Source organism: Lepisosteus oculatus, chromosome 24, assembly GCF_040954835.1.
Source record: "Lepisosteus oculatus isolate fLepOcu1 chromosome 24, fLepOcu1.hap2, whole genome shotgun sequence".
NCBI classification, from domain to species: domain Eukaryota; kingdom Metazoa; phylum Chordata; class Actinopteri; order Semionotiformes; family Lepisosteidae; genus Lepisosteus; species Lepisosteus oculatus.
In genome coordinates, this window is record NC_090719.1 from 15,510,878 (window position 1) to 15,533,023 (window position 22,146).

Below are 22,146 nucleotides of genomic sequence, written 5' to 3' on the forward strand. Positions count from 1 at the left end.
CATTTACATTTATTGCTATAGCTTTAGGAAGTATGGTTTGCAAAAAATCACTTTAGTTGATTTGCAGGCATGCCTTAATGTTACCATCATGTAAACCGTCTCATCTGAGTCTTGCTCCAGCCGATGTGTTAATCAAAGACTTATTGATTTCAGTTTTCTATCTGAATTCACATTAAGAAAGGATGAAAATACGTGCTCATTCAAGTGGCACTGTGACCAAAGATCAACGGGCATGATTCAATTGATATTACTCACAGGTTCCAGACAACCTCCGGATAATAGGACCTCCCGTTAACGCTTTATTCTCATCCCCACTCTTTCCCTTAAACCGATTCTACTGTTACAACACTCTAAAACACTCTGAAACGCTAAGCACGATCGTCTACTAAAGAGAATCTGGGAGACAGCAGATTTCACTCTCGCACCTCCAGCACAACTGATCAGCCGGTGATAAATCAAAGCAAGCAGGCTTATATACTGAAATAGAAAACTCAGATTAATATCAGCTCACAGGGAGCTACTTGCTCTTGCTTCATAGCTTTGGCATGTGGGTTATACAGTATTTGCCACTTTGTTTTTCTGCGCCTTTTGATGAGTAAACACAGAAAAGAAGGTCACTAACTCAGACAATCTGCAGCCTCAGTGTTCGACGCTGGGACTTCACAAGCAGATCTGGAATGCAGATTGCTCCTGAGAATTTGCCATTCCCAACTGAGTTCATTCACAGGTGTCTTTCCCCACCACAATTCCTCACTGGCGGGGCTTGCAAAAGCATCCTAGAGTGAGGAGCCGCTTCAGCATGTGGGTTAATTCCACGCTGTCAAGCAGAAAGAAGAAACAACGTTTCGGCTCTCGAGTCGTCTCGTCTTTCGTCTGACACACCGGGAGCTGGAGTAGACTACGCTGCTGAATCTCTACTCGTTCCTTTCTCAAACCTATTTGGCGATTTGAAATAAGAAAAAAACTAAATGCAAAGAATAGCTAAAGAGAGCAGAGGGTCATGTCAACTGAGCTTAAAGAGGACAAAGAGAAAGCAATGATGTGATGGGAATCTAGCTGTGATGCCTTGGTGGGTCTGAGGGCAGTAATGGCTGCCAAGAAATGCCATTTCTAAAACAAAATCTAAACTGCACCCTAAGTGGGAACAACAAGGAATGGGCCAAAAGCCCAACACAAATGGACCACCGTCTCCTGCTAGGAAGGAACTCAAAGGAGAGCACGCCAAGTGTTAAAGAGTGTAGAAATACTACCATTCATGTAAAATTCAGAGGAAGCACTATATTGATTAAACATTATTTACTATAAGAATGCAATTTTGACCTGAAACACACCAGAAATTCTCTATCTGCCTAAGTTATGCAAAGGGTGTACATCTGAAGTAACCTACGATCTAATACACAGGGTTGATATTTCTACAGGTTCCTGATTTAAAGAGCAGCCCCAGTAATGTCACTGCCCTGCTGTGTCCAACTGAACCCTGTTTCGTACAACAAAGTATCAAGCCACAGCACGTGAACTCTGAATGCACTCCACTGTGAGACTGCATCCAGTATCACAATTAATCTGGATTTTTCATTTCACCTAACAGATTTATCCGTGTTGTGGAAAAAGATTAATTTTCATGTTTTAGTCGGATGTCATTAAAACAGTTTACGCTGCTAAGGCAAAGTAATAGTGTATACGGATACCTGAACTACCTTGCAGCACCCTGACTTATCCTTTTTCCAAATAAAAACAGACTCCTAAAAATTTCTCTTGACTGAATTTTCCAGATTGGCCCAGTAGTTAATAAAAGGGACTGTGGAAGACCTCACGCTGATGAACCACCCCGGAGCCCCCCGGAGAAGCTGCTCTGTGAAGGAGAGGACCTGCTGTTTGCGCCTCGGCAGCAGTCATGGCCGACAATCCCCACATCTCGTCACCCTGAAGTGACCACATTCCAGTCGGACAACACATTTTCATGCTGCTCTGCTTTCCTGACAAACAAGAGTTAACATTAATACCTTGGGAAGCCTACTCACTAGACTGGAGCCCCACTGATCATTTGTGGGATGAGCTGAGGCGATGTGTGGCCCCTAGGGCTTGTGCATATCCATATTTTAAGGAAATGGACAGAACCCAAGGCGATCGAATCTGTAACCTGATTCCAAACATACAGTTTGTGCTTCTGATGGTGGCAACGTACAGTACTAAGTCTTGACTTTTCTCAGGAGAGCTCCTGTTGATGACAAATGTTAACCAGTCAATAGGAATTTACCTCCATCATGTTTTTCAATGCACATGCAGGGCCTCTGCTACAAAAATGGGTTTCTTTTGCTGTTCATTATGATTCCCATTAAAGTATGCTGCTGTGCTCTGCATCGCTGTATTTGCTGTGTATTTCTGGAGCTTGTATCAATGCTTGGAAGGCTGAACAAATCTCCTTCTTCATTTGGGATTATGCACACGGAGATGAACACAGCCATCACCCACTGCACCCTCCCGGTCCTCCAGCTTTTCCACTGCAAGATCCGAGACGAACAAGCTGCAGGCGGAGAGGAATGTTTAAGCAAGTACAGCTACTGTGTAACTGTAGGTGGCGCGCATATTATGGGTTGGTCTGAAAAAAAGACCTTCCATTTGCTTCGAAATGAAGCTTGCCACTATCCCAGGTCAGCTGGTAAAAATCCACAAAAACCAAAATCAAGAAAAATCAAGGCAAAATAAAAAAAAAGGACCGGAAAAAAAGAAGTTAGGAATGAAGGAAACAAACCTCTAACAATTCCAAAAATGTTTTCACAAGATTCCATCCAAATGAGGGGTTATTTATAACTGGAATTTCCACTAACAGCTGAGAGGCTTGTGCAGCTTTCAGGGCTGAGATATTATAAAAGGGATGGAGAAAAAACAGAGCAGAGCGTTCACACTGTCGCTCACTTTCACACGAAGGGCTTTATGAGGAGTGGAACACCAGTGGAGTTTCATTACATGATCTGTACATCAGGCAGCAAGTTGCTTTGAAAAGAGAGGTATTTAGTATTATCTAGAACCTTTCATACTCCAATACTGACATTATACTGTATATATAGAATTTCCAGCTACTTACACAGTCACATGTATATATCGTATATGTATACAGAATACTCATAATTGCAGAGAGAGTGCTTGAACAGGGATATCGCTGAAGGTCTACGCACTGGCTCCCTGTGGGATTGAGGAAAAAAAATAAAAACGCTACAGCTCAACTTAAAGGCCTTGACAGGTTTGGCCCCCAACTAGTCTGTGAACCGTTAACTCCCCACACACCTTTGGTGTCTGGTCTTCTTTCGAGATTTCCAAAATGAGGCTCTCATTTTGAAGGGTGGCTTTCTGTTGTGCTGCTCCAGGAGAGTGAAATGATCTCCCAGTTTCCTTCTGATCTTGTAAGGCAGGCAGCACTTTCAAATCCTGTTCTAAAAGTCACGGTCATAGGCGAGATTTTGGAGCAGCCTGGTGGTGCAGTGCAGGGTCTAGGCCCCGTTCTGGAGCCAATACTTTCTTATAATAATCAGAGAAATTAGAACCCATTAAAGGACTTCGCTCATGATTCCCAGATAATTTAGGTTTGTTACTTTGCTTCCATTATAACGATCAACTTAACAGTAGCACATATATCAATAGTTTTATCATTTAGAAACATAGGAAAGGAGCTGCACAGACAGTAACATTTTAAAGTGAAAATAGACTTACCCAATAACTGGAATGCTCTATACAACATATTGTTATATTTACATGATTTCAAGGCGGTCCACAGAGATATGTACTGTGAAAGAATTGTACGCTACAAATTCACAATTATTGTCTTTGTTGGGAAAAAAATCTGCAGACAGCTAAACTTCTGCAATCATGACTGTCGTAATTCCATTCCATCGAAAGGCTGAGGATAAAACCAAACAATATTGTGTCCCTCCGACTGTATTTATCTAGACATGCACAGATGTTGCTTTAATTTTTCGCTGACAGGTCATCTGTAGCACAGTTGATGGACTTCTAAGATCAGACTATCGGCACAGAATGGCTCCCGATACGACAAATGCAAGGAAAAAAGAAGGCCTATGCAGAGGGATATTTTTGCAATCAAGATGCAGTCTGGTGATCTGAGACTACAGTGACAAAACAGAAATAACGGAAAAAATAAGAAGTCCATTATTCAATCTACAGCATTGGGTTAATGAGTACATGACTCTCCTGAGTGAGTTGATGGTGCTTTGTGGGGGAATCATCTGGGCAGCTGGGTGTACCTCAGCATGTACCTCCTTCAAAGACAACAGCGGTGTCCACAGTGGGGACTGGAACTCCAATCTGGAGCACTAAGCATCAACTATAAACTGCCCCATTTAAAGGAAAGCTAGAATCACTGGACAGCTGTTTTGTGAAGGTGACCCTTACCATTCCTTTCTGCTGTGGCCAGAAGCCAGACAGTGCACTCAGGAAGGCAAATCCAAAAGCAGGAGTATCACCAGATAAGGTGAAAACATCAAATTCAAGAGCAGGGCCCTTCAAAATGTCTATTTATAAGCACTAATGAGTTCTTAGTGCGTAAAAGTGGCAACAGTACAATGCGTACTTGAGTACCTTTTCATTAAAAAAATTCTTTCCATGTAAGTGAAGCATCCACACACAGTTTTAAACACTGTTGACTGCTTATGTGCTCCAGGTTAAGAAAAATAAGCTCACCCACATAACTCAAAATGCAATAAATGTTAACCTAAGACCATTGTAGGTATTTGCTAATTTTTCTTGAAATGCTAATATATAATATAAAATAAATATTTTCCCTGCATTCAGTTATTTTTTGGAAGGACAGGCCAAGTACCAACTGCCTTTACAGAGCCTCTGTTTATTTTTCACTGAACTAACATTCAGATTCTTTACCATTTTGGATGTGGCCAGTTAATTACTGCTCTTTTATTCATCCCTTTTCAAAAGCAATTACATAAAGTAATTATCCATATTACAAACTCAGACAATGAAAATGGAAAAGCCATAGACGTTCCATCTCAAGGCAGTCTTTTAAGTAGAACAAAACACATGCAAATCATTAAGGCAAAGCTTAAGTTTTCTGTTACACTGATGAGGCTAAAATAAAAAAAAAAACCCATAAAAATAGCATCATTTTACTCCTTAATGACACACATGAAATACAGTTAAAAATTAAAAGGTTTTATCCCAAAATTGGAAATCATTAGAAAAGTACAATTGACCTTAATTTGTGCTTTAATTATGATCATGAAGTTATTCAGAAAAAGCAATGAAAAGGAGCTTTTGAAGTCTGTTCATACTGTATATTCTCAGCCCCCTCAACCGGGTAGTCTGGACATACATTCACTCTCTGTGCTTGGGCTATATTTCACAATAAAACAAAAAAAGTTAAGAAAACATAGCTGTCCATTTCTGATGCACTTTTATGTTTAAACCAGTTCTCCATTTAAAACAAAATAAATAACTCGTATTTTAAATTTCTCACAGTTCAATTGTATTCTGAACTACCAAGAGGAACACAGTACGAAGCAGTCACTGAACACACCCTTTCTTTAGATTCATGAAATACTGCTTTTAACACCTGGCTTTACACAGCATAACCTTGCCAAGCTGCTCCTAAGACTTGATCCCATTCTGAGCAGGATCAGAATCGGTTCAGAGCTTTCTTCCTCAAGGGGAAATTAAATAAGAATTTAAAACCAAAAATCCTTTTAGCATCTCTGTACTGTCATCACAGAAGAACATCCAAAAACGTGACAGTCACGTGACTATGCCTAACAGCTACTGAACTCAAGTTTTGTTTTAAGCTTAATAATATTTTAAGGACTCTTATAAAATTAGCATTGTTTTGTCACTCCATTCCCATGTCATATTTCTGTTTGCCCTGTGTGATTGTCTTTTTCTGTTTAGACTGAAATATCCCATAAGCTTCAAGCAGAACATCTCTCCATTTACTATCAAGAAATGAACAATTTATTAAATTAGCTTCTCCTGCTGGAATTCTGCAGTTTACAACCTCACTCCAATCAGTGTCCCCCCTTTCCCCAATGTACTGCCAAAACGGCAATAAATTGGAAGGCAATATTAAACACACACATTGATCTTGTGGTTCAATGTTAACTGTTTAATATAACTAAAATAACACCATTAAAAAACATTCTTTTAGATGTAAATATAAATTATATTGTAAAACCATAATGCTCTACTGCTCATTCTCATGTTTTTAACTGTTCATATATTTATTGTCTTGTTAGAAGACAACCTACATGCAAAATTAGCAAAGTGACAACTGCGGCAAAAAATGATAATCCCTGTATGTTAAAAAGCAAATGTATGAACTCGTCAATACATGGGGACAAATGACTTGCTATAATGCTTGTACTTGCTCTTTAAGCACTGAAACAGGTCATGCTTGACTGAAAATATAAAATTCAAACAGGAGTAATGGAGCTGAACTCTAGGCCTCCTGGCCATTTTTAAACTATGATGTGGAAACTCGAATCTACTTTCTGGTATCATTTCCTGTCACTGTGAAGAATCCTACTTTCAGGAGGGATTTTGGAAACAGTGTGTGCATATATGATATTCTAAACAGAAAGAACCACACACTAAAAAGCACACAAACCAAACTGTCAAGTATGCATTACAAATGAAAGGTTGAAGGAGAGCATTTCAACCTCTCCAAGATTACTTTTCTGAAGGAACAAATACGGACGTAGTGTAGGTGTCATTGAGGTTCAGGTCATAGAGGTGACAGCCATGTTCTGGGGAACCCGAGGGTGGGAAATGTGTACAATGGAATGTGTGATGCCATTACAATTAATTAATCTACTTATGGTTTTTCTCTCCTGGCTTTGGAGGAACTGCTTCCAGCTGTAATCTGCCTGCACTCCCATGTGGGCACAGTGAAAGATCAAACCCTGATCGTGTGACAGGAGGACAGTAACATTAGAGCTGGAAACTTGCTGTGCTTTCTTTTTTTTTTAACCATCCTAAACCCACAGGCCAAGACTGGGATCAGAATTCATGACCCGCCGACATCGAAGAGCATCAGCCATGACAGCTCAACAATCGCGCGAAGCTCAGTGACCCAAGATTAACAAATTCTAATAGTCTTCTTTGGACTGATCTCCTTGTAGATGAGGCAAAGAAAGAAAAAATGGCTGAACCCACACAAACATAAACACGGACACCCTTGCACTCAAATACACTCTTTTACATTTGTTTTGTGGTGCACAGAGCAATCCTGCAGGATCACACCAACTGGCGGCTTGCAGACCGAGAGAGAGTTATGAGTTGACTAGGTGCCACGAGCACACTTTTAAAAAAGCTTGATTGCAGAAGTGGGGCAGAGGTGCACGCTTGGGATCACAGCAGCTTCCTAAAAAACTAGCTTCTCCAACTGCCGAATGTTTGAGAAGAAGATCTGGAAAAACAGAAACCAACCAAAAAAAACAAGGGCTGAACAAAGAGTCTGCTGATGTGGTGGAACTCGTGTTGCTGCTGCTTGTTGAAGAGTAACTGACAGATGCTCTAGACGCAAAGGTCTCATGAAGGGTGAGAATGTTGGTCAGATATAAAGCCTTCAGTAAGCAATGACAGGTACATGAGCCCTTTCGTGATTTCTGATTTTTTTTCTCCTACGCTGTTCTTTCAAAACAGGCTTCTTAGACATAAGTGACACCTATTTGTGCTTTCAAACATCTACATCTGAGAAGAGTGTCACTTCTAACATTCAGGAAGAGACCTATAGCCTGTTACAGAATATCACTGTAAAGTACTGTTCGGCCTGATTCTTTCAGTAATGTATCAATAGCCAATTAAAACTCTCTTTTTGAGGGCCACCCTCTGGACCACAGATGATGAAAATTAGCTTCCACTGCTAACTCAAGGGAACAATTTCCCTGAGAAAAATAATCATAGTTATTTACACACTGGTTCCTAGTATTTACGTCATTCAATACACTAAAATAATCTGCATTACGAAACATTTCCATATTTTACAGCTGTGCAAATTAAGCTCATTCTAAACACCTCAACATATAATTTTCTCAAGCACGAACTGAAGGCAAAAAGTCCTTGTCTGAATGACCTCACCAATGAGACACCCACTTAGAATACTAAATTTATGCATCAACAAAAGGGTCTTTCTATGCATATTAACTACATTAACACAGATGAAGGACAAACGTTATTTTATCTTTTTCAGTTTTGGAGTAATTTCAAAGGGAAATCCTGAACAAATTGTCTTCATCTAGGCACTGGGTTAGATCAAAGCAAGAATGCTCAAAAGATTTTATGAGACACTAAGTGAATAATATTAGAACTACAAGAATGCTGATTATCAAAACTATACAGTATACTATAAAACAATGCAAGCAATCCCTGAGACTGCTAAGTAAATAACTTCAAACACCATTACACCGAAATGTTGAGGTGCTTTGGAAAAATTCAGTAGCATTTTTCTTTGTCTTGTGGTGTAATTTTAAGGCTCAGATATTTGTTATTGTGGATAGGGCATGAAAAAGTACATTTTTTTCTACTGTTCGTATATTTGCAGGAGTCACATGAAGCTATAACGCTTTATCGGCAACAACTCCTCTGACAATCTCAGTCCATTTTACATACACTTATTTTTGTCAATTGCAAAGTCTGCCTAAAGCTAACAGTTCACTCTTGTGTACAGCCTTGAGAAAGAACCTTGCAATATTTGAATAATCTGTTTTGGTGATCCAGACAGTTTACATACACAATAACCCTTTCTGAAACACTCAAAATCCAGCAGCCGACATCCAGCTGGCAAGCCACACTACCTTCTGCCTGTAGGCGGGCGTTTCTTGAAATCAATATTTTTCATTTTGCAGTTACAGCCCCGTTCTTAGAATAAGTCTGATTTGCAAAGCTGTCAAACTAGAACAACACATTGTTTCACAATGCAGATGTGAATATTTTTTGACACTTGATCTTTAGCCTTAAAATAAGGGGGATCCGGCTGATCAAAGACAAAAGCCCCTCAGGCTAATCCCAGGGATGGAAGCACCGCAATACACCCCGGAAACCAGGAAAAGCAGTCAAAGGTGTGGAAGGCAGGTGCTTTGCAGGGATACCGCAGGCTGAGAGCAGGGAAAGTAAGTTTACGGACCAGAGGAAACTGTGCAACAGAATGTCAGCATGGCCTAAAAGCAGATAGCAGCTGGTTAGATAAAGTGATGGATAAGAACCAGGTCTTCGATAAATCAGCCCACACAGTGCAATTAACCAGCTTGCTTCTGTTTACACTGTAAATTCAATACACCACTGATGCATGTCTATGTGTACACTTAGGTTAGATAATGAGGCTGGGGGAGGGGGAGCTGCATTTTCAGTAAATCAATACTTACTGATTGGTGGATCCAAACCCGCTGCCAGTGAAAGCTACAAAATCCAAAGAGAAAATTGTTGATAGCACATTCTCAACCCTGATGCTGTAAAACGTGAACACATTCCAATCATTTCTGCCTGACAGTGAGGTGAGGAAAATGACCAAGAGCTGCTGAATGTGATTATTCAGATATAGTTTACTGTGGAGAATTCGGACTTAGAGCACCAGAAAACCTGATCATGTGAACACTCCGTTCCTTGAAGGGATCCCAGTGAATCTGTTTCTTCATAGCACCTGCCAGTCCAGCCTTTTATATTATTTTGCATTTCTCATTTTATACCCAGCTAATTTGGAATCGCCAATCAGTTCCTTACATCTGGGCGGCACCTCCCTTTCCTGCACTGGTGAGGTTGTGATGGATACCCCAGCCCTGTCGCTCTGCCACTCAGGGAATCCTGGTCCCAGTGGAGACATGACCCAGCCTCCGAGCAGTGAGATCTAAGCCATGGTGCTCAGGCTACACTCTTGTGATTTAATCATACTTGTTAATCACCAACTGGAATTGGATCACAGAATGCCAATATCCTAGTAAAGTTTCACACATCTCTGTCAAATACACATGAAAGAAAATTCAGGCGGTCATAAAAGAAAAGCCTGCTCAACCTCAACCTAATCTAATTTCATACACGAACAGAAGAACCCATAAGATTGTTCTCTTTTCTCCACTGTTGTGAAATGAAGATTTCTAATATTCCAACTGCCTTTTATCTCTCAGCTAAATTGAGCTCTAAATGTTTATGTAGCAGAAACTCTCTCATGTTTTCAGATTAGTATTCTCGAGCAGGCCCAGCAGCAACTGGGTTACTAGGGGGAGAGCTAATGGGATACCACAGTCCCAGTGGTAACAATTATACCTGTGGTCTTTTACCACAGAACAAAGTCAGCTGACATTTTGCTCTAGGGTAGTCTTACACTGCGCTAACTCGGCTCCTAATGGTCTTAGCAGAATGAGGCTGGAAAGTGTTTCCCAGAAGAATCAAACTCTTTCCTCGTCGAAGACGGGCAGTCTTGTTTAAGACTTGCTCATCTGTGCGGGGTGCTACATGTCTTTTCCTGCCGTGCTTTAAAAAAAGACCTTCAACAGAAAATAGCGCACAGGGCAGGACATGGGATTATCATCATCTTGAAGGTCTTCTCGAGTGGCTGCAATGTCAAGTAAATCTGCTGTGCTGAACTCTGGGAGGTTCTGCCGTCCAGTCACTGGGGGGGCAGGGCTGTATTTGGGATTCCAGAAAGGAGGAGAGCAAGCAGATGAGCGTCTCGGGGTTAATGTGATCTAGGGGGCTAAGCTATCATCAGCTTGCTTGGCACCTGTGAACTTGTGTGGAAGAACCAGGTCTTCTCCAACAAGCACGAGCTCACCGCTAAGTCTGTGCAGTGTCTAGGAGCGTGAAACTACGGCCCACACCCTCCCTGGACAGCTATGTGGGAGACAGCTGTAAGATACGCTCATTAATAACTAGCAGTTCCAAATCTGGAGGGTGTTATACTACGGGTATAGGATTCACCATATCAAACAGGCCCGTAACGTTGGAACCGCAAGGTGAAGAGACCAGAAACAGTGCCCAAGCAATCACCTTGCGTTTGACAACAGAGGCTCATTAAAATCTGGTATGGGAACACTGGCACTCGGTAAAGCACATGGCTCTTTTTATTTTTTAAACTTAATTTAGTGGGTGTGTAGCACTACTGTTGCTGCTTAGATAAGCACAAAGGAAAAAAAACTTGGAAAAACGATAAAACACAATTCACTGGCCATGAACTAACTATAACGGCAGAAGGAACAAAGTGTTGAGCTTGGCTGGGTGTGGGCCCGGCAGGTGTGTGTTTGTATCCTTCTGAACCTAAACGAAAAAGGAATGGAACCCTGTGGACAACGCATCTGTAGCACTGCTGGCACAAAATGAGGGAAACTGTCAAGGGGAAAATGTGAGTGGGCTGTTTCATTTGTCCTACAGAGAAAAAACGGTGCATCACTGTGTATCCCCACCAGGCATAACCCGTGTGTAAGTGACCCACCTCCTCCTGAGGATCCGAACCCAGAGAAGCCGGAGCTCTGGGCTCCAAACCCGGAGCCCTGCTGAGCCAGGGAGCCAAAGGAAGACGGACCAGCCAGACTGCTGAAGCTCGGAGCATTGGAAGCTGAAGCGAAGCTGTGAGGGAGAGTGAGAAACGGACAAAGAAGAAAATCAGAAAGGCAACGAGAAGTCAAGGAATATGAGAAACTGTATGTATTCTTACGATCTAAGGATCTAGCGATACTTCGCTGTACTTCTGATTATTCCTTTTTCCAGACTGAGATCCATCATCTAGGCTCCTGCGGACAGCCTATATGTTTGTGTTTGCTAACTGATCCTTCTAATGAGAGGACTAACCCGTGTCCAGAAACGGGGGAGCACTGTGCCGAAAGACGTGCGGGGATTAACTGCTGAGTGAGAAAAAGAAACCAGGACCATCTGAACGGCTCAGTCTCCAGGAAAGCACATCTGACTGCAGTGAAGCTCTTTCAGAAGCCTGGTCTTAGTCAAGCGTTTAATCTTGGATGATGAGAGAGCTAGAAATACAAGAGACCTCTGAACTCAACCCGGAGAGGCAATTTTGGCAGCTGCTCTGCTTGTTACTAGAGGTCATCCAGGACAAGATTAATTTTCAAGGAATGCCTGTATGGATTGTCTGGAATGTGATGGAGCACTATTCACTTTGTAATGATCTAGATCTTCCAGAAAGACAACCGATTCCTAAAAATAGTCACTGCTCATTCCCCACAAAGATTACAAAAAAAGACAGCTTTGGCAGTATCTCTCATCAGAGGGAGGTAAATTCCATCCTGCAGAATAATGCAGGATGTGTGGACAGGAAGAAAAGATGACTAGTACATGCCTCAACAACAACCAATCCAAAGATACTGACTAAAAAAAACAACACAGAAAGGTCAAGGGCTTTTCTTCCCTTCCGGCAAGGTACCCTGGAGGTAATCCAGTCGGTATCACTAATCCTCTCTATCAGCCCACCACCAGAAGAAAGGTAATGCGAGTTACGTCAAACCATCTGCAGTATAATTCACTGCTTCCAGTTGGACAGCGATTTTAACATTCCTAGACGTGCAGCAGTGGACCTCCCCAGAGCACAGGGCCAACAAACAAAATCTAATTTTTTCCCGCGACAATTGTAATTCGTTTTGGAAAACAGATTTCAGATACCGCAGAGCAACTTGTTCACTTGTGTACAGTGGAGGTGAAACCTCCTCAAGGGAAGAGATGAGGGCGTTTCAGAAGCAAATCAGCTTCTGTTTTCAGAGGGTGACTGCCCTTCCCTAAATCAGAAACCTTCTCAGTTTAATTTATCTTACTTTAAAATAAAGTGACATCTATAGGCTCTTCGGTGTTTAAACATAGCCATAAATGAGGATTCTGCTCCTGAATTCAACAAGCCAAGCTGCTTTTCCGTTCACACAGCTGCTGAGTGTTTTCCCTCATCAACCCCTCAAGCACAGTATACAGGTGTCAATAATCAAGGATCTCAGAGCCTGTTCAAGCTTATATTTCACTCCTTCTTCACCACAATTCAGCCTAAAATGGATTAGCTATTGCTTATCTGTTTATTTCCACCAGCCGTTAAACAAGGTGTCTGGGATAGAGGTTCTTCTCCTCAGACTGGGGTGTGTTCAACGTACAGCAGTCACAAGCACAAACTCTGGAATCCATACAGGCATTACTAAAATTAAGAAACATTTTGGAAAGTAGTCTACTCCTCTACATGCTGCCATTACGGTGTATGAAGTCTTTAATCTGAGATTTTCCTCCGAGACGCTTCTTCTGTGGGAGGAGCTGGGTGTGCCCTGTGAGGCCCCAGCAAATGCCGACCAGACCTCTTACCCAAATCCTCCGACGCTGGCCGCTGCCGTCCCCTCCCCGAAAACTTTGCCTCCGGTGGAACCCAGGGGGCTGCTGAAAGCTGGGGCGGAGCCGAATGCTGGCGCCCCTCCGAAAGCTGGGGATCCCCCGAAGGAGGGAGGGCTGCCGAACACTGGAGTGCCCCCAAACCCACCTGAGCAAAACAGAAGCAAAACGTGGAGAGAGATCACACACTGTTAACTGCACGGGGGAAATATAGAACTCAAATAAACATGCTCTCTCTAGGAGCTGCTCTGTGACAGAACTGGACTGGACATCAGATGATCAGGCAGTGTGTCTGAAAAACAACAGAAGTAGGAGAAGCAGCTAAGTTACCAGCTTTGCATAGTGCTTAAGACTTATGACATGTGATACTTTAAAATAATGCACTCGGATGTTTCTTCTGCTAAGGGGCTGGATCTAGTCTCAGATATGGAGGGACATTCAGACAAGTGGCACAGTTTGAAATTTCAGTGTGGTCCACCGTACCTGTCCCTGAATAATTAAAGAGGTAATGTGATTGAGTTGCAAGCTACTCTTATTAAAGATGCAGCAGCTGTGCTTCCTGTCCATTTTCACAGGGTCACTGTCTAAAGGGGCTTGAGTAAAGGAATCCTTTTGAGCAGCAGTTAAAAGAAGGAGCCCATTGTGGCTTAATGTATATTAAGTATACAGAAATGAAAGGGGTTTTTAAAAAGGTAAATCAGACAAGTCATTTTGTAGGCCAGTTACCATTTCCCGTGATCCAACACTCAGCAAATATAAAAGTATATACCGAATGTGCAGGACAGAGGGAACTACAGGGGGACTGCAGTCCAAATTTCTCAAACTGGTTATTAAATCTTGGTAACAAAATACATGAACTGACAGTATCGCAAAATTTTACGAATTCTGAATTAAGCACAAAATCGTGAACTTTGTGAAAGTACTGGACATGTCCAAAACCCCTGGTCTCACCAGATGTGAAGCAGCCCTTCCTGCTCACTAGTCACTGTAGCGACTGATGTGATGTGATGACCGTAGGAATAAGTACAGGTTGTGCAGCAGACATTTCACAGCGGAAATGTTCCAGCATGATCTGCATGCAGGGTTAACAAATAAGAAGTATTTGTCGGTAAAACCGTCTGTAACTCGAGAGCGCAATATTTCTGAAAAAAAATACACTCATCAATGCTGATTCTTTCTAACAAACATAATAGTCTACCGTGGCACTGAGCTCCCAAGCTGGAGCTCAACAGGCTGACACCATGGGGCTCGAGTCAGCTAAGCAATGTCAGCGGCTGCTCAGACACCTGAGGCCTAGTATGCACCAGGGAGCTTGCAGTGATGTCAGGGAGAGATGTGCTGCTCCCCCCTGTCACAGGAAGCTTACCTATAAGGCACAAAGGAGCATCATGGGAAATGACTCAGACAGGAGGAGGAATGTCTATGGAGGCCATCATTCAACCTGCCTGCTGTAGGGTAGGTGTTGCAAGTCTAGCTGATTAACAATCCATGATCAAATGGGGAAGACATAAAACAAATTTCTGACTCCAAATTTAGAAAAAAAAAACCTTGGATGTGCCATCTGAAGTCAAGAACAGCTGAAGAGGGGCTGTCAAGAAATGGAATGTCATAACTATCCCTGCTTTGCAAATTCAGCTGACACAGAAATGGTATGCAGCTGACTGACAAGAAAAGCAATCCGAGAGATTGCTTTGCAGGGTTCACTGCATGCTTAAGACAGATGTCATCTGAAGCTAAGATGATGATCTTTAATAAATTGAAATAAAAAAAAGCTCTGATCATTTGGATATTATAAAAAATAACAAAACCAATCTTTCTTGAATTGCACTGATATTTTCAAAACACTGTGTGTGAGAATCTGGCAACAGTGTTCAACAGCTACTGGAAGGCAAAAGCATCTCTAAAAATAAATGCTCAAGACAAATGTGCAGATATTTGGTAACAGGGTATGCTTCCTTTATGATCGTACCAGATTCATAATGGGTGTGTCGTTCATCCATCATCACAATGGCTGCTCTTACTCTCAAGCCTTAGAAAAGTGCTCCTGCAACTGCACAGCTTGAGAAACCCGCCCCAAAAAATCCTACACTGAGCCTGGCCTGGTGCAATCAACAAACAGGTATCCAATTTGTTGTGTCACAGAAGGCTGCATAGTTAATTGAACTGGTCACATGTCACAATTTGGAAATGGAAATGAGTCAATTTTCAGCCTTAATGAAACAAACGTCATGAAAACACAGCACGAAATGCATGGTTGCAGGATTGTCTGGAGAGTGTTTGGGATCCTATTTTTTTTCAAAAGAAACAAAGTATCTCTTTTCACAAGCAGGCACCCTTCAGATCAGTGTAGTCATTCTTAGTTTTAACGCAAATGTGTTTCAATTTTGTTTTTCATAGGTTTTCAATTCCCCCCTCCACGATAAGAATAGTCCAAAAAAATCCAAATTGGTAGCTAGTAGCTAGGGAACTCATTTGCAGATTCTTGAAAGAAACTAGGGTGCTTGCTCCAACAACAAAGGTGAGTAGCTGGGTCCACACTCCCACAAGCCCCTGCGTGAAAATGAGCCCCAGGCCCTGCCTGAAGGACCACATCCAGCTGGTTCTTGACAGAAAACATGGTGTGGGTTTCAAGAACATGGCTGGGGCTCTTGTGCCAGACTCCCACCAGGCGTGATGTGTGGGCTCAACACGGCACAGTGGTCACCGAGTGGGTATGAACCGAGTTGAACACAAGTGTAGTCTGCCGAGGCGCTCAGGATACCTGTTTTGGCCGGAGTGGAGAAAGAGCCGAAACCCTGTGCCGCCACAGTCCCCCCTCCTGTGCTGAAGGTCCCACTTGGCTTCTGCTCCCCAAATGAAGAGCTTCCAAAGCCAAAGGTCTTGGCTCCGCTGTTCCCGAACAGGCTGCTGGTTCCTGCGGGAGACAAGATCATCAGGTGGTGCGCTTCACGGCGCTCCACATACGAGAGGAGAATGCTTTCACATTCAGGGTGTCCATTTCTTTCTTGCTCACTGCATGTCTGGACTGCCTGCCTCAATCGACTCTCAGAGGTAAAGACACCAAAACCGTAAACACCGAGGTAAAAACCATTTACTTATTGAATTACTCTTTCAAAGTTTGGTAATAAGGCATTAACTTTTCAAGATTTAGATGAGAGTTAAAACGCTTCAATTAGAATTTAGTGAAAGGACGTAAAGCATTTCTGCACTGAAGGAGTTTTGTCAGCATGGTGCGGATGAGTAACGCTCACACGCTATGAGATATGTACTTGTCCATGGGTTCTTTACACTACATGCCCCACTTTACCAATGGAAAGTGGTGAACAGTTCAGAAGCTAACTGTGGAATATATGATCTTATAGATGCGCTGTAGTTTGGAAAATAAATAAAGGCAGAAGTAACACTTTGTCATGCTTTCAGAGGCTCAGGAGGAAGATTATCCTGGTGTAGAAACCTAAAGCCTAGGACTCCTGGGAGGTATCCATGGAAAGCCACTCTGACAGATTTTGTGAAGATGTCCTAGTCATGGTAATTAGCACACGATAACTGCCTTAGTGCAGTGTTGAGATATTAAGCTCTGGCTTTCTCCAGGATAAATGTGGTTTCCCACAGGAAGCAATTACTTATTGGCTGCATGTATCAAACATGCAGTGTCAGCAGAACGAAGCTACTCTTTTCACTTGCAGTGTTTTATGAAAAGCATATTGATTTTTGTTAAAGAAAGCTCATGGGGACAAGCAATAGAAAGTTACAGTAAAAAAAGCTAACATGAGACGGATGCACTCGATGAAAACCAAAAAACAAAACTTCTTACATTTTCTACTCCCCACTCAAAATTACATTTCTGTGTTAACAGAACAAACTGTTTCTACTTTCAGTACGAGACATATGGTTTGACGTGTGAAGGGAACATTTTTATTTGCCCAAGGATCTCATTCATCCTTGCCTTCAGTCGCTTCCTCGGTGAACTACAGCACACATCCTCCGTGCTGAATTTACAACTGTACGTTTATCACAAGAAAAAGACTGCAGAGAATCTGAGAAGCTTCACAGGAATCATCTTATGAACATCCCAAGAGACCTTCCAAACTTTGATAAACAGTTATCAAAAAAGTTTAAGATGCGGGGGAGTGAAACAGAAAACTCAGAAAAAGGAGAAAAAAAGAGTAAAATATGTAAGTAAATCACACTAATGCTGACATCCCTGACCCAATCTGCCCACAAGTGGTTGGGCTATATCAATGTATAGATTTTGTATCACATTAAGAAATAAAAAGTAATTTGAAAAGCTCTTTCTAAGCTCATGGAAGAAATGAACCCACATTACATTCTCCAAGTATAAACAAAGCAAACCAATATATTGAGGCAGCAGCTTACAAGAGCAGTCAGGCCTCTGAAATGCAGACCCAAAAATCACAGGTTCAAATCCCATGTGAGACACTGTTGTGATGCTCTTAAGCACAGCCTTTCAATTGTCGTGCTTTATAAATGCGTCTCCAGGATGTCATTGACTCTCTTCACATGTCTTGTTAGCCACCAAACCATATCCTGCTAACACAAACCTATCCAGAAAATGTGTTATTTGAACTAAATTCAGCCTGGCATTAACCTCAGTATCTGTGCTGCAGTGGTATTTTTACTGCAGAAAGAAAGCATGACTAAGAGGTAGGAGGGTAATCAGATGCATGCTGAAAATATTGACAGCAAACTCAAACCTGTTCCAATGCCAGATTTAATGCATCCATTCAGCAGTTCCTTAGGGAACAATATTGAGCGCAATAAATACAGTCCTTTTGATTCGTAAACCACAATTTCATTACATTAACCTGAAACAAAATGCGTTTAAAGATTATTCCAGAGGCATGATGAAACACATAGAACTGCAGAATTTTTGGGGGGGATAAACACTGACCTAGCTACAAAGCTTTAAAACTGGACCACTACTGACAAGATACAGCATATTTATCATCCTCTGAACAAGTTAGTTTGGGAAAAACCTGAACCAAACTTGCTCAAGAGAGTATGTGACAATGAGAAAGATAAGCTGAAATGACCATACCTCTGCTAATGATTCCTAGGAGGACTGTAGCAGTTTCTGAACTACACTCCCTACTCTAGTAAGAAGAAAAAACTTACACTGGAAACATGAGTAACAGAAAATGCAGACACACCCTTTCTGGTTACAGAACAGTTTTGTTTCTTAAGGCCTTAACTGAGTTGAAAACAATGTCCCATCAACAGATAAATAAAAATAAAAATCTCCCCAAGTAAAACAGAGAACACCGTCTTAATCATTTTGCAAATAACTCTGCACCTTACATAGAGGCAGTAAGCTCTTAACATTTCTTCATCATTTTGTCAGGTTTGTCGGGTAATTTTCAAGGGGATGCACAGCTTAATGCTCTACCCATAATGCCCTTCTGCTCCAGCTGACTCACCTGCTTGACTGGCCTGACCGAAGGCTCCGGAGGAAGTCGACCCGAATGGGTTTTTATTGGCGGCGTCCTCGCTGGGTTTGCCCCCCAGGCCGCTGAAGAAGCCGCCCCCTCCACCCGCCCCTCCCCCGGCCACAGAGCTGCTGTTATTTCCTGATCCAAAAAGCCCCCCTCCAGTGGAAGACTGCTGCTGGGAACACAGATAAACAGAGATCAGTGTTTTCACCCAAGCGCTGGGTATAGTCTCATATCAGCTACTTAACAACGCTGGTCCTTAAGAGCCCCAATCCAATCCCCCGTTTTATAGATCTTCTTAACACTGGGAACACCAGTTAATCGTGGGTCAATTAAGCAATTCTGCTCAATTACAGCTCTAGTTCTTGAGGGACACAATCTCTAAGTTACTTAATTTAACTAAATCACCTGCTTAATTGAGCACAATGAATTTGTGTCAAGTCTCTATAAACCTGCACTTAAACACTGACCAATAAAACCTGCTGGACTGGAGCTCTTCAGGACCATGACAGGAAATTCCCTGGTCTAGCCAGTTGTGCATGAACAGTTATATGAAAAAATTCAGTTAGGTAAGCTTAGTGACACACGTTCACTGCCCCAGAGTGACCCCAGTCACTTACAGCCTTATCCCTAAGAAAACCAGGGAAACAGGTTAAATTCTCACTGTTTTGAAGTCTGACCTGTTTCAAGTTTAAGTTTCAATCTTAAGTGATTTCAGACTGGTACATTAAATTGTTAATAGCTGTGCAAAAAAAAAAACCCAACATTTTTGCTTCCTTAACATTTCCCACTAGAGCCCCATGGCTCGATAAATCTGAGATGGATCAAGCTACCACGAACAGCAAGATCTATCTGCTCCCTTGAAACTACTTTTTAATTTTGTAACTGCACAGCACTGATAAAAGACTACACACAAACCCAGGCAGAGCCAGAGAAAGATGCTTTCCTGGTATCTGATCCAAGCAGTACAGATTAGAATCTGTTGTTTAGACAACTCTGGCAGCAGTGGCTCTTACAGCTACTATATCATTTCCAGCAAATGTATTTATGTTGTGAGACCGGAAATAACTTCCTCTCACAGTTATTTGGCTGTGTGAAGTGAGTTTACACTGTGGTTAGATATCAGAAGAGAATGGAGTGCTCTAGTCAAATTTCTCCAGGCTACTGATATCGGAGAGAGGATCTTGGTGATGTACTGTGCGCTACTACAGGCTAGCTGTGGACATCAATTTCCACAGGTATTTTTGCCTCTCATGTGGCTGTTAAAAAGCACCGTGTTCTGGGGACTGTTTTTTCAAAGCTTGACTAATATGCTAATGTCACAGAAACTCTAATCAGACGAGTCGCTGAATTGCAACAGGTCTTAGGAGCAACTTTTCGGCCCTGGCATGACATTTTTCAGAATGTGTCGGTGCAGAGATTCGGCACTGGCGCAAGCTCAGTGAGGCACAGGAGAGAGGAAATTGTCAGTCATTCATTCTCTGGCTGCCTCTCAGACCATTCATCCACAGACAGAAGGACAGATCTGAATATTTATAAATCCAGCAGGTGACCCAGAGTATAACATTTGGCAAAGGCAATACAAAGTATAAAAACACACCTGAAAACTGACATTTCAGCCTGATGGCTAAACATTTTCCATCATTAAGATTAATAAGTAATTTTCACCTACAGTTAACTTTAGATTTTGTTTACCGGTGAAAAGATCGACTTGTATTTGTACAGGCTTCTGATCCACCACCTCAGATATGGAAAGGGACGCACTGCATCCACCTCTGTAGTTATGAAACAGCGGGTCAGCTGGAGAAGCAAGGAATTGCTTCGCAGGCCAGATTTTTTCTAAGCCCACGGTGGAATGGAGGCAGGACAATGGCGTTAAAATCCCCTGCTCTTGGAGAACAGCTAAGGAATCGAATGATGAAATTGCCAGGATACTGGCCCACTGTCACTGCCGGATTGATTTTTGGGAATTTTGCTCCGGAGGGAAGAGCGCCACCTATTGGTCAACCAGTGCTACTTACAGCAGCTAAGTGCTGTGCTGCGATCCCACTCCCTCCCATCCCACTACCAAGCTCAGCCGTGCGTAGCTTCCAAGGTCTGACAGGATCAGGTTAAAGAGAGGTAATGCTGCTACAGGACAAACATCCTACCTGGCCAAAGACGCTACTGCCACTGGGCGGCTGGCCGAACACGGAAGTACTGGGCGCGTTGCCAAAACCTAGGAGGAAGAAACAAAATGACCAAAACAGTCAGAGCTGAATTTCTTCTCAAACCAAGTCACGCAGTGTAATGTGCCCCTGAGATCGGTCACTTCCCTCAGAAAGCTGTAAATGGAATTTCAAGACTCCTTTTAAGATTCAGTCTGCAATGTTATGCAGCTCAAGTCAACCACCCTGGGCTTCCATTTCTATGTTCTCTGGATCAGCGTGCTGGAATGGCATGTTTAACACGAGTCCTTAGGGGTCACACACAAGCTGCGCTGTGGGACTAGGAGAGCAACACGTGGCGGAAGGTCACTTTTATATTTAAACCGCAAGTGCTCCTATCTGTCCCCTTTCTGCTGTCCGGAAATATGGCATCTCTACAAGATCACAACACGCCCCTCACAGAAATACCAATGCACAAAAAAGCCTGGCTGACATTTGTTGAATATACAAACCTGATCAGTTTTTCACTTACATATAATTGATTTCAGGACCTCCTGTCACATCTGCGTCAGAGAACAATCAGTGGAGATGGTTGATAAATATTATTATTTAGGGACTGTTCCAGACTGCAAGTTAGATTTTGACACAGACGTCGATTCTCTTTTCAAAAGGGGGAACAGTATCTATTTTTCTGAAGAAAGCTTAAGCATTATAAGGTTGCTAACTCATTGTTGATCTTGTTGTTCTTTTATTGAATCTGCTTTAAGTTTTTCCCTGATCTGCTGGTTTTGGAACCTGGATCTGAATAAGAACAAACGGGAGAGAACTGTCAAATTATATCTTGCGTAAAGCATGCTCCATTCTAGATGACCCTGTGTTTGATTACAATTACTCCCAGAACTGTATCTCAGAACACAGATATAGATTTCCCAATTTACAAACAGTTTCAAGCTCTCATTTATACCTGTGGCCATAACCCTGCTCAACAGTTGATTCTCTTGCCCTGTTCATGTGTACTCGTGTTTGTTTGGGTGTTTTCTTTAGATTGTCCACTGCTGTAAAACGAATTGCCCCTTGGGGATAATAAAAGACACTTACCAGGCAGCTAGCTGGACCCGGACTCTTATAGGAATACTCAACCCAGATGGCATAATAGGAGAGCTATAGAGCTCTTCTGCTCAGCACAACCCCGGTAGTAACCCTTTAGTTACTAATGACACTTTAAAAAT

At 42.2% G+C, this 22,146-nt stretch overlaps 1 protein-coding gene across 7 annotated transcripts in view; it reads right to left on the minus strand.

Moving 5' to 3' along the window:
* The window catches only part of nup214 (nucleoporin 214), a 61,258-nt gene that overhangs the window by 3,671 nt on the left and 35,441 nt on the right, over positions 1–22,146 (minus strand). For 4 of the 7 annotated variants that reach the window (XM_015367231.2, XM_069183495.1, XM_069183496.1 and 1 more), the window contains 7 exons: positions 20,921–20,988; positions 18,759–18,945; positions 16,082–16,234; positions 13,297–13,468; positions 11,441–11,574; positions 9,381–9,414; positions 4,842–7,426 (listed from right to left, as the gene is read on the minus strand). In XM_015367231.2, the coding sequence (XP_015222717.2) occupies positions 7,390–7,426; positions 9,381–9,414; positions 11,441–11,574; positions 13,297–13,468; positions 16,082–16,234; positions 18,759–18,945; positions 20,921–20,988 (785 nt within the window). In that variant the 3' untranslated portion in view covers positions 4,842–7,389. Of the gene's footprint in view, positions 1–4,841; positions 7,427–9,380; positions 9,415–11,440; positions 11,575–13,296; positions 13,469–16,081; positions 16,235–18,758; positions 18,946–20,920; positions 20,989–21,629; positions 21,719–22,146 lie in introns of those variants that run through there. The other 3 variants (XM_015367230.2, XM_015367232.2, XM_015367233.2) reach the window with 3 other exon arrangements.